Source organism: Neovison vison, chromosome 11, assembly GCF_020171115.1.
Source record: "Neovison vison isolate M4711 chromosome 11, ASM_NN_V1, whole genome shotgun sequence".
Classification (NCBI taxonomy): Eukaryota; Metazoa; Chordata; class Mammalia; order Carnivora; family Mustelidae; genus Neogale; species Neogale vison.
The window spans coordinates 188,992,739-189,005,620 of record NC_058101.1 but is presented as its reverse complement, the minus strand read 5'-3'; the positions used below and the strand labels follow the sequence as shown (position 1 = coordinate 189,005,620).

At 44.2% G+C, this 12,882-nt stretch overlaps 1 protein-coding gene across 3 annotated transcripts in view; it reads left to right on the top strand.

Moving 5' to 3' along the window:
* The first annotated feature begins 3,174 nt into the window (after nucleotides 1-3,174).
* ZDHHC2 (zinc finger DHHC-type palmitoyltransferase 2) overlaps nucleotides 3,175-12,882 on the top strand; it is a 73,811-nt gene continuing 64,103 nt past the window's right edge. For all 3 annotated transcript variants that reach the window (XR_006381001.1, XR_006381000.1, XM_044225510.1), the window contains exon 1: nucleotides 3,175-3,520. Coding sequence is in view for 1 of the 3 variants with exons in the window: in XM_044225510.1 (XP_044081445.1) it covers nucleotides 3,394-3,520 (127 nt within the window). In the remaining 2 variants the exon portion in view is untranslated. The remainder of the gene's footprint in view (nucleotides 3,521-12,882) is intronic.

The window sequence follows — 12,882 nt, the reverse complement described above, 5'->3', positions numbered from 1 at the left end:
ATTTGGATCTGGAAGAAGGAAGATTTGGAGAATTAGTCATGATGACAGAATAGATTTGAAATCTGGGGACTAAAGAGTCTGGGGGAATGGTTCGAAGTAGATCTTGACTGGAGAGAGAAGAGAAAATCAAGTTTCCTTTGTGGGAAGAGGGTCTGATAACAGGGGTTTTGAAAATTTGGAGGTGAATGACTTTGATCAACTACTAAGTGAGTGGAGCTTCCAGACAGAGGCCTGTTAAGGATGGAATGACTGTTCTTAGGGTCTGGGTAAGCCAGGTAGGGGGTCTATTCTCCTCTTCTTGTATGCCCCCTTTGGCCCCCTGTCTGCCTGGCCATCCACTTTCCCTTACTGTGGCCCTCTCCCTCTTTAGCTGTGGCTACTCTTTTTTCATAAATGGCCATAGCAGTTTTATCAAAATTACTATATGAAATTCACAATTTGATGTAATTATTGAGTACCTAAAATCTGTGAGTTGGATCTACTGTACGTCTAGCTAAAGAATAAGTCTTGGGGCACCTGGGTGCCTCAGTCGGTTAAATGTTGGACTCTTGGTTTGGGCTCAGGTCATGATCTCAGGGTTCTGAGATCAAGCCCTATATTGGGCTCTGAGCTGGGGCTCGGAGCCTGCTTGGGATTCTCCCTCTCCCTCTCCTCTCCCCTCACCACCTCCCCGCCACCATGCCTCACCTATCCTCCCCTCCTTATGCACATGCTCTCTCCTCTCTCTCTCTCTTAAAAAAAAAAAAAAAAAAGACTCTAGTGAAATTTCTTAATTGTCTATGACCTTCAAATTGTTTTCCTGTTGATATATAGTCTTAAATAAGGCAAAGGAAAAAAAGTCAGAATCTTTCTATTCTAAAATTAGTTAATCTCCACTCTCATCAGAGCCTAATAGCTAGAGACTGGCTACTCACCAAAGAGCTTACATTTGTGCATGCATACCTATGCCTGCCTAATTAGAGCCTAGGCAGAGATAAGTCTTGTCATCTTGCAGCTTTGGAAGTGATTTTTCCTGAGCTAGGAATATCTTTTTTTTTTTTTTCCAAGATAAGAGTGATAAACTTGACAAACTCAATCATATTAGTACTCTTAAAATGGCTAATGCAGTTATCCCACTAATGTTTATTACAAGTGTGAATCCAACATTTTAGGTAAGTAGTAACAATGTAGTCTCCTTCGAAATGTTACACCTGTGTATTCTTCCGAAAGGATCAAAGATGTGGCAACTGTATAATGCTATTCCATTTCCAACGGGAAGGCCTTGGTAAGACTTTCAGAAGAGAGGAGCATGTGCTACCTACAGGACACTGGCACACTTTGCACTCTATTCCAGCGTTTCCATTTTGGGAAATGCGTCTTCACTTTTCATACTTTCGTAGTCGTCAGTGACTTTCCATCACAGATTTGCTAGTCTGTGGGAGTATGTCAGTCCCGGTACAGACTTTTATTTCTTGTTTTTAGATTCTTCCGGTTGGGAGCATAAGGTTGATATTCATGGGAAAAGTTGACGATTCCAGGGAAGTTGTGTTTTTATACTAATCTACCCTACAGGATATCAAATGAAGAGTGTAAGTTTCTGCACCAAAATAAAATGGTTTACTGGGACAGAAATATTCTCGTTTCAATTATTTAACAACCCACAGAAATTTGACTGGCATCTTCTATGCATTTTTTAATAGAAGTGGGAAGAGGTTTGATGCGTGTTTGTCACAGAGTAGCTACTTCAGGGGAGATTAGCTTGCTTTTAATCTAGTCGACAGAAAGATAATCTCAAAGACATAAGTGCTTAGATTTCTTTGAATTTATGCCACTCAGTACCTTTTTTTTTTCTTTCAATATGGTTGCTGTGTGGTGTGAACACATACACTCATTAATGTTAAGTGAAACGGAGCACACTATACATGGTAATTATGTATATAATTCAGATACAGGACATTTATTGAGGTGCTTCCATTGGAAGCCAGTGCGTTCATCATCACATGAAGGGAAAAAGGAAACAATCTCAAAAGCATTTGTATTTTTTTCCATTTCATATATCATAAAACCAGGGCTTTGGCCGAACTACCTCCAGAATTCCTCCTACCCCCCCCCGCCCCCGCCCCGGATTTTCAGCAACCACTGTGGAACCAGCTACACGCTAAATTTAGAATTGCCGCCACAAAAGAGCACCTGGTGGGGAAGCATGGGCTGGGAGGAGCGCCCGGGAGAAGCCCCGGACTCCTGTCCGGGAGTGGTCGTGTACGGTCACCGAGTAACCTGACAAAAGAGTTCAAATTCTCAGAGCAAGTCATCTGTGATTCCAACTCCGGAGATCTCTGGATTCACAATCACAGAGCTTCTTCCTCCTTCCACAGTCCCCGTCCACGCCAGAAGACACAACCCTTCTGAGTGGTTCATTGCCACTGTCCCCCCAAAAAAAAACGTGGAGCAAAGTAGGCTTCGTCGCCCAAACACGACAATGTAAGGTCTGGGAAACCGGCCCCGCCCTTGCTGCCCTCTGCCTGTTTACAAGGACCCGCAAGTTGGAAGCGAGAATTTTCCAAGGTGGAGGCGGGGACACTGCCTCCGCGCCTGAAGACTCTGTAGTGGCGCATCTGACGGGATGTCGCTCCCCACCTGCCTCGGCAGGCGAGGGTCCCGTGCGCCCCAGGCCGACTTCCCCCGGCCTCCCCCGCGTGCGTCTCTGCGCGAAGCGCGGCCGCTGCCGCTCCGGGACGGCTCCGAGTTGCGGGCGACCGCGAGGGCTTGGTGTGTGCGTAGGGGGCGCCCCCCGCCCGACGCCCGGAGCGAGCGCCACCGACCCGAGCCGCCGCGCCCGCCTCCTCCACTTTACCCCGAGTCCCACTTCCACTGGGGAGGCGGAAGGGCCAAGGTGGGCACCTTCCCTCCCACCTCGGGCGCCCCTGAGATACCAGCGGCGAGGGGGCGCGGGGTCAGGAGGGGTCCCGGGGTGCAGGGCGGACGCCGGGAGTGCCCACAAAGCCCGCCCGGGGGCGCAGCGTGCCGCGCGGGTGGAGGCGGCCGGCGGCCGGAGGGGCGGGGACGGGCGGGGACGGGCGGGGGCGGGGCGGAGGCTCCCGCCTCCTCCTCTCGATCCTCCCCCTCCTCTTCCTCCTCCCCCACCTCCCCCTCTTCGTCGTCGTCCTCCTCCTCCTCCTCGCCCTCCTATCGCTGCCGCCGACTCCACCGGGCTGAGGAACGGGGAGTCCGCGGCGCTGGCTTGGGGCTGCGGGATGGGGAGTTAGCGCCACGGCGGCGGCAGTGGCCGCAGCGCAACCGGCCGCCGCCCCCGGGTCTGTCCCGCCGGGGGCGCGGGGCGCGGCCAGCCCGCCCCGGAGCCAGGCCCGCGGGCGGCGGCGACGGAGGAGCTGGGCAGGTGGATGCGGCTGGAAGATGGCGCCCTCGGGCCCGGGCAGCGTCAGGCGGCGGTGCCGGCGGGTGCTCTACTGGATCCCGGTGGTGTTCATCAGCCTTCTGCTCGGCTGGTCCTACTACGCCTACGCCATCCAGCTGTGCATAGGTGAGTGCGCGCCGCGCCCGCCACCGACCCCCGCCGGCCCCCGGAGGGAGGGCACGCACCTGTCCGCAGCCTCTCCGCTCGCCCCCCGCCCCCTACGCAGCCCCCTCGACAGTCCCGGGACGCCGAGCGCCCGCCGCACCAGCGGCGCTTCCACCCTCCCCACCCCGGAGACCCCCTTGCGCCCCCCGAGCTGCCGGCTGGCTTCGCGTCCGCTGCCGCCGCGGCCGAAAACAGCCTCCGGGCAGCCTCCCTCCACTCACACTCCCTTGCCTCCCCCTTACAACTCGGGTTACGGTCACCTCTACTCCATCGAGTACGCAGCCCAGCCGCCCCTCCGCCTTCCGCTATCCACCGCCACCCCAGCCACACCCCCTACCTCGGCTGGACCGCACCTGCGAGAACTACGGTCTCCGCCGCCGGCAGCCTCCGTGGGGAAGTGAGGCCCGGGGAGGCTGCGGTGGGAGCTGGAGAGTTCCAGGCTGGGCCCAGGATTCGAGCTGCGCCAGACCCGCGCGGGGGATGGTGGCCTCGGCCTTCGGTGTCAGGGCTATCTTTCGCTGGTTGTCCTTAATCCACTTCTTGAAAATTTGTGACAGCGCTGTGGGGCGTTTCTGCTGCCTTGATGATTTGGGGATTGCCAGTTGTACACTTTCTAGTTAAAAAGAGGTGAAGGTGGGTGAGCTATTAGAAAGTCTTTTCAAAGACATGCAATATGCAGGACTATCATTTAGACGTTGCAATACTAGAGGGGAAAAAAAGTGACTCTCCGAGGTTTGGGGGTTTTTTTTGTTGTTGTTGTTGTTTTGTTTTTTTGTTTTTCATCCAGAAAGCCAAGTGGCTCAAGTCCAAGTTTTAGGCTCCTGAATTGGTGGGTAGGGTACTGTCAATGCTAAAGGTAGAAGAAGAAGAAAATAAAAGTTCAGTATGCACAATAGGGAATACAGTTCTGTTCCTGAATGTAAGCAGGCTTCTACCTTCAGAGGTTTGTGAAAGCTGACCTGTGCTATCAGAAACCGTGTTAAAACAAGATGACCTTTTTGCCAGTGATTTCTGATTGCTTTTTGTGTCTGGTGTTTCACCTGAGAAGGTGTCTATGTTTTTGCCATACCCAGCACCAGGTTTGGGTGGGACAGGGATAGAGGTTAAACAGTTTAGTTGAACCTTATCAACCAAAGAATTTCAGAACTTCAGGACTCAGACATGGAATCTTGTCTGAAACCGTCTTACCTCCAAATGTTGCTCCTTGTGAGAAACAGGTATCACAATAATACCTCCAAGTAATTACTGACATAACTTTCAAGAGAATTGAGACTAAGATATCGTATTTAGGTGTGATATTATTGAATTTAGACATGATTTCAGGACAAAAGAAGTGAATCTGTTTTAGAATAGGGTTGGATTGCACTAAAATCGTCAAGATGCAATATCTAAATATGTTATATTCAAGTCATCCAAAGTGTATAGAAAAAAGGTTTTCAGGAACATGTTTAATTTTTGTATTAAATGTTATTATCAAAACAGCTTGTCTGATTGAGATATGCTCTATAGGTTACATAACTACTAGAAACCTTCATTGCATTGCATTGGTTTGCCCTCTTAAAAGCAGTGAACAGTTTCAATTATTGTAACTAGTACAAAAGAGGGAAGTCAGGGAAGGCATTTATTTTCCTATATTATCACATTAAGCTAAGAAGCTTGGGCTGATACACTGTTTCATGTCTACCAGGAGGAAGCATATGAAGGCAGGCAGAGCTTTTTTTCCTTGCAACTCCCTCTGTCCTGGCTAATGTGAGACATGGGAGGTCTTACTGTACTGGATAGATAGGTCATAGGGGAAGAATAAATAGAAAATCATAGTTATCTTGGGGTCATATTTTTATATATACATCCCCGAAATTTAAGGTAAATCTCATGTATCCATGAAATTTATATCCCCATTTTAGTAAGTGAAATTTTGACTCTTTTTAAACTGCCTAAGTGACATGGCCTATTATTATTTACCTCTGATCAAAAGTGAAGTCTTGGGGTGCCTGGGTGGCTCAGTTGGTTAAGCAACTGCCTTTGGTTCAGGTCATGATCCTAGAGTCCTAGGATCTAGTCTCGCATAGGGCTCCCACTCTGCGGGAGGGTCTGCTTCTCCCTCTGACCTCTCCCCTCATGCTCTCTCTCATTCTGTCTCTCAAATAAATAGATAAAATCCTTAAAAAAAATAAAAATAAAAAGTGAAGTCTTGTATCGCCTCTTGTCGCCACCTGCCTGGCCTGGTAAGATGCCTGTCATGTTGAAAGCAATCTAGAAATGGTCCTGAAAAAAACAAGATGCAGAGGCAATAATTCTGAGTTTGTCAGAAAGTAGTTTTCATATTTTTATTACTGTAGAAACAAATAGTAATCATATGAAAGTCTAGATTGTAGCGTCTAGGAAACAGAACAAATTAAAAACAAATTTCATTCTAGAAACTATGGTAGTTTGGGGTGGGAAGCTCTAATAGTGTGGATAGATAGCCTTGGTTGAGTAGGAAGTTGAAATTAACTGTACAGTTCCTTTATAAGCCCTGGGAAAGATGGCGGCTAGTATGACAGATACACAAAACCAGCCTCCTCTACTTGTCATAAACAAAGCAAATGGGAATGCCAACCTTCCCTACCTCCACCCCCATGACTAGCCAACCCCCGCCCCCCACCAGCTGCATTAATCACATCTCAGACTGCCCTGTCCTTTGTGGATTCCTTTTTTGTTAGAAGTTGCTATTTACAATCAGATTTTCCAAATTTCACCTGTAAAACATTGGCCAGGGGTGGGACCAGAGGGTGGTGGTGACTGGAAACTGAAATAGGTAATAGAATAAAATAAACAGGGTGATTTACCCTAGTCCTCCTTTTACATCTGCTGTCAGCTGAGGATGACCCTGAATATAAATTACTTTGTGCCCTTTGCTGAATGAACTGCAATTTAGGAGTAGTGCTTATCCCGGTATCCTTGGAAACTGGAGATAATGATTCTCATTACAGTTAGTTTCTATATTTAACAATGTGAATGTGTGTGGCTCTCTAGGCACTTTTTCGGTTAGCATGATGTTTGCTTAGTGGTTGTATTTTATGAAATTATAAAGTCCTATCTCTTCTTGGAATATGTGTATATAAAAATATATGGGATACACCTATATGTTGTATGAGAGTCAAGTGTTTTGGTTAAGTTTCTTTCCAGTCTACCCAAGAAAATAGGGAGGAGTTCTGCTAATACTTGTGAACAGTTCAGAACATAATATAGTTTGTTGATTAACTATGATTTTTTTTATTCATATTATTTGTCCCTCCTGCCTTCCCTCTCTCTCCTCCTGCTCTCTCCGCCCAGCTTCTTTTGTGTCTCATCTGTCTTTTCACCCCTTTAGTTAATTTGAATTAGATAAGTTCAAAGGGTAAAACTCGCCAGGTGGTGCTTTGGGATGCTGAATTGGAATAAGGCCAGTCTGCAGTCTCAGCCGTGGTTGGTTCAGTGGACGTATTCAACGTGGTTTATAGGTTTTACAAACTCATTAAGGGCAGTGACCTTGTTAACTTTGCTTGTTGAAGAAGTAACTGAAGTTTTCCCGTTAAAGTGCTAACATTCAAAGTTGTTTTAACTTTTTTTCTACCTTTTTATTTTATCTTTTCAAACTTAAAAGTCTCAAGAATAGTACAAGAAAACTCCACACAGCCTCATTTTACCATTTTGGCTTCCGTGGCTCCAACCCATATTATTTCTCCGCCCTCACTTTAAGCAGGTGCCACGAAACAGTTACTCTCCGGTTGTGTGCTCACATGGTTCTGAGTTTGCTTATGGCTTTCCTTAAGTCATTTGAAGCAACCATGAAGCTTGACAAACTTAGGGATTATCTAGACCAACCCCCTCCTGTCTTTGTAGAGGAGGGTAAATGGTCAAGCCTGTGTCCGTCCTCCAAATTAACCAGCAAAGCCGTGACTTCAGCTGCTGTGGTACGAATGTTAAAAACGTGTGTCCCCCTTTCCCTTCAGTGCCCTCCCCCAGCTCTCTCTAGTCCACTGGGACTATTTAGCAAGTCTATTAAATTTTGTTGTTGCTGAATATGGGTTGACCCAGCACCGAAAGTGAGGCAACAGCCTTTACAACATGATTTCAGAGTTTTAGAATGATTTATAGTCTGGGCCACATACTTACCACCACTCAACTTTGCTGCTGTAGCAAAAAGGCAGTGATAGATAGTGCCTTAACAGGTGGTTATGGCGGGGTTCCAAGGAAAGTTTATTTACAAAAATAGTGGGCAGGCCTGACTTGGCCCTTAGGCAGTAGATTGCTGACTCGGGAATATGTTAAGAAGTGAGCCCCTTAGAATACGGGGTGTGTACACACAGGTTTGCAAATCTTTATTAATAAACAATCCTCAGAAATGATTGCCGCCTCTTACATTACACAGTGATTTTTGAAGATGTTCAAGAGCTAAATGAGCTAGTGTACGTACTTCGAGATCAATTTGGGAGAGATACAGTTATGTTTTCCTTCGTTTAAACAGACATAAGAATAGAATATATAACATCTCATACTAGGATACTGTTAAGCAATGATCCACCATTGATTCAAGGTCATTGCAGGTTCAAGGATGGAGACTGAACAGGGCTCTAAATTAACTTCCATCACGAATTAAATTTTGAGCTGGACAGAGATGGAAGTGTGTTCTTGTTATTGGTAAACTATCATTTTAAAAAATTTCCAGGAAATTAAAGCTTCTTTTGAAAAAACTGCAGACAGATGATCTTGGGAATACAAGTGTTACTATCCATAATAATTAAAATAATTTTAAATGACATAGAAGGTACATACATAGAAAACTGATATAAATGTTTAATGCCTAAATGACTAAGAAATCATTTCTTGCTGAAAATAATGATGCAAAATATATCAGTTCTGGACTTTTTGACATTCTCAAATATTTTGAAGATTTTAAATTATATGAAAGAGGCATAAAAACTCAACATTTCATCAAATCTAACCCAAATGTATAGGATAGGATGTGCTTCAAATTTTGATCTGTGCTGTCTACCATTTGACTTTAATATAAATGGTCCCTGAGAAAGCAGGAGGAGAGAAGACTGCTTAATGCTTTCTTGGTTCCATTTAGTGTGTCAGAGAATTCTTTTTCTTTTGATGTATTGGACAATGCAGCATTACCATTTGCTATTACGTCCTATTAGAGATAACATATCTTACAGAATAGAGACAACAAACAATCATCACAGTTCTTAGCATGCAGAGGAGCTCCATAATTATTGAATGAATTGATCTCATTGTGATTTTTGGCAAGTCTTATTCAATCCATTTTTAATGTAAGAACATGCCCTCGGATAATGTAAATAAGCAAAAGAACAGAATCCTGTAGTAAAAACTCAATTTAAACTAAGGCTCGTTATAGAAAGCTTCGTTTCCAACGCGTACTGAGAATGTCATCCATGCCATTAGGTTAAATATGGGCTCCAGTGTTTCCAGTAATTAAACAGAAACCAAAGGGATGGTTTCTTAAATCACGATAATTAATTGTCTCTAGAGATGGTGCATTTCCACAAGGTTAGGAAGAAGTCAGCTTCAGAAGGGTTTGAGGAACGTTCATTCAAAAGCATTTATTGAATCCTGTTTTGCGCCAGGCACTTTCCTTTACAGAGGTGATTTAGAGGAAAACTTAATGGAGATCTTTTCCTATTAGCTAAGAAAAAAATTACCTCCGGAGGAGTTGGGGGGGAAACCTTGAAACCTTCTCTCTGACTTTGGCATAAGGAGAGGGGGTTGTTTCCTTTCAGAATGCCACTCCCACAGCACAGAGGCAGGAAAGCCTAAATGGAAAACAAAATACCACTCCTAGGAGCCTGTGAATTGGTTGTTGGACTGGCATAGAAGAATAATCAATGAAGTAGGTAAAAAAAAAAAAAAAAAAAGCTGATGGAGAGCACTTCAGGAGTAATGAATTTCTAATTATGTTATAAATCATACCACATGTAAATATCTCAGAGTAAGATTACAACCAGCAATTTTTGCTCCTGCTATGAACTAGGTGGTTGTTCTGTTCCCTCCTTTGTACCCGATGCCAGGGCAGCTTTTACTTTGCTCCCAGCCCAGGGTCTGTGATTTGGTGGGTGAAATTGAGGAAGCAGCGAACTTCCTGAAAACAACTCATCGAATCTACGGAAAGACTAGAAGACAGAGCTTAGAAAATAAGCAGAGGCCAAGAGGAGGTGGATGACATTATACCAGAGGAATGGTCTTTCGCAAGAGCCGCCGCTCTGGTGTCTGGCCATCCCAGAGCACTCCTCTCTGTGACTTTGTAAAGATGATTCCAGGAGCATCAGCTGGCTGAGCTGACATTGTTGTGCCCATGTCCCGGGCAACAGGGTTCAGCAAGAACAGGTGTTTGATCTTTTTGGCCTCCATGGTGGGAAGAAGTGCCAGGAAGACAACACACACACACACACACACACACGCACGCACGCATCCCACAGATTAGCATGGTTGAGGATTCTCATGAATGTCTTTTGTTTGTTTTTATTTTTCATCTTGATGGAAAATTTGTCCTTTTTCATCTAAAAAAAATGGACCCATGACTTACATTTTTTTTAGTTTATGCTGCCGATTTCTTGTATTTTGATGGTTGTGTCACATCTGTCAGCCTTCTTTTCTCTAGGAAGGGTGAGTTCGTGAGTCCCCTTGGCTCCAGCACCGTTTATTATGACTGTAGAAATACAGTTTCTAGCTTGTAAAATGATAGATTAGAACACGGCATGGATCCTTGGGAAGACAGTATTCCAAAGAAAGATAATTTAGAAAGACAGTCTTAATATGATGTGGAACCATGTGATTTTATCTTACTATTTAGAGATACCACAGGGAACTAATAATAAAAGGAGAACGTAATTGAATTAATTCTTTCATAGTCTGTTAGAAAATTGTTGAGATATCTTTTAATTCCCTTTAGGGTAATTTTATTGTAATGTCTTCATTTTTACCTCAGTCAAATGCTGAGAGTGCAAAAGGGTGGAATTTGCAGGGCAAGGGGTGGGGCGAGGGCAGCAGGGAGGAGGTAGGTGACCTGATTTCTTAAGAAGCATATGGTAGCAATAAAGTAACGAGCTAGGATTGCTGGAAATTTTTCCTTTCCAAAATTCTGTCACATTTTGAAACATATGTGTAGCATTTTTCCTAATCTGACTTTTCACCTAACTGCGACTTTTAAATTCAATTAGAAATATTAGTGCCAGAAATGTTACAAAACCCATTTTTATTTGGGAGGCAGTCTTGAGCAAAAATATGTGCTGCATTGATCGTCTCAGCACGTGTCTGCACTCTAAAATGCGTACTTGACAGTAGTTCCTTTTAGATATGTTGTTGATTACATTTTAAAAATGCAAATGAAGGAGAAGTGCTTTTATAGATGATTGAGTTTTATTTCGTTGCCAGTGTTTCTCCCTGGTATCCCAAAATTTCTCCTCTCATGAAGTGTAAGTGAAGCGTTCCTCTTGTACTTAGTTTGACCTCTTTGGATTTATTTGCCAGCATTGCCACCCTGGAGGAGCAGAATGGTGCAAAGGAGTGCATCAGCAAAATAAGCACCAATAAACAAAAAACCTTTAAAAAATTCCTTTAAAACCAATATCCCAAGAATACAGTCATTTCAAGGTAGTTTATCTTCGTGATCATCTTATAATAGATATAATCCTTGTTAAAAAAAAAAGCAGCTCGTTTATTTCCAAGAACTTTACAGATTTATTTGCTTATAATTTTGTGAAATTTGGAGAACTAAAATGCTTCATCATGGTTTTATATATTTTCTTATATAGATATAAAATCAAGTTTCTGTCTCTGTGTTAATTGCAGTCTGTGAAAACTGGATTTTCACCCTATTTGAAGGGTATGTTGAGAATGAGGTGTCTTAAAATTCAGACAGGAATCTGTCCCTGATCCTTCTGGGGGCCCAAGGGTCATCTCAAAGTGGCAGGTAGCTCACTGTGAGATGTGGCTTTTCACCAAATTTGTAAGTATCTGAAACATAGTGGGGCTTAAAATATCATCTCTATACTGTACATGTTATTCACATTGGGGGTACAAGTGGGAAGGGCAGTCTGTTCCAACACAGCTGATGTCAGGCTCTCATGAGAGACACCAGACACCACTTACAGGGAATGAAAGAGATTTCAGTTATAAGCCCCAAACTTAAGGTCAAAAGCCTGCTGTCAATTGCAGGGGCTAATCTGTGATCGAAGTTATTTCTAAGTCGGCAATTCCATGTGACATGTTTTAGGAAGAAAGGAAGTCAGAGAATTATGTACTTGATGGGATATGACTGGTGATTCTCTAGGACATCTCCAGGGAGGTCAGTTAATGTGAAGGGGTAAAGCACCGAGACCAGCTGGACTTAGTCGGGGTTTTGATCATAGCATATTTGTAATGAAATACAGCCTATTCCAGGACTAGAACAAACTCAAAGCTAACAACTGAGAGCAGGATGCTAGTTGGAGGAGGGTAAAGAATAGGGATTCATTATAGCCACCCCCTCCATAACTCACATTTTAACAAATATTTACAAAATCCAAGAATTGAGTGCATTTCAACCATCCATAATTTATTTAATACTCTTGTAATGTATTCATTCACTCAAGAATATTAACTCCTCTTAGAGTTTACATTCTAGTTGCAGGGTTGGGGAGAACAGGTAAGAAACATAGGTCAGTAGCTTTTATCACTTGTAAGAGCCGTGACCAAAAGCAAGGCAGAAAGGATTGGGAAGGGCAGTGGAAGGTTTGCATTTTTCAATAAGGGTGCTCCTGGAATCTGAGCACGGATGCTGAGGGGGTTAACCATTGTTGATGCAGAGAAGAAATGCATCTCAGGTCCATCTCAAGTCCTTCTAAAAGGGAGACTCCTGAGGCCGGAGTCTGCATGCATGTTGGAGGACAAATAAGGAAATCATTTTGTCTGCAGTGGAAGGAACAAGGGCAAGGGAAGTAGGTGACAAGGTCACAGGGACGTGGTAAAGACGGAGATTATATTGGGCCTCAAAGGGCCCTGTGAAGATTGTGGCTGTGCTCAGAGAGAGGAGGATCTGCTGCAGGATATTGAGTAGTAGAGGGTTTATGTTTACAAAGATGGTACTTACTGCTGAGTAATGTAGGCTATTTCATCAATCTACACGAGGAAAGTGGTATCTCACACCAGGATGGGAGCAGAGGAAGTGAGGATTCTGGATGCATTCTGAGAGACCACAGAATGTCCAGACAGACTTATGTGAGTTGTGAAGAAAAGGAAAAAAAGTAAAAATGATTCCAGTATTTTCAGCTAAACACTCGGAAGGATGGCGATCAGCC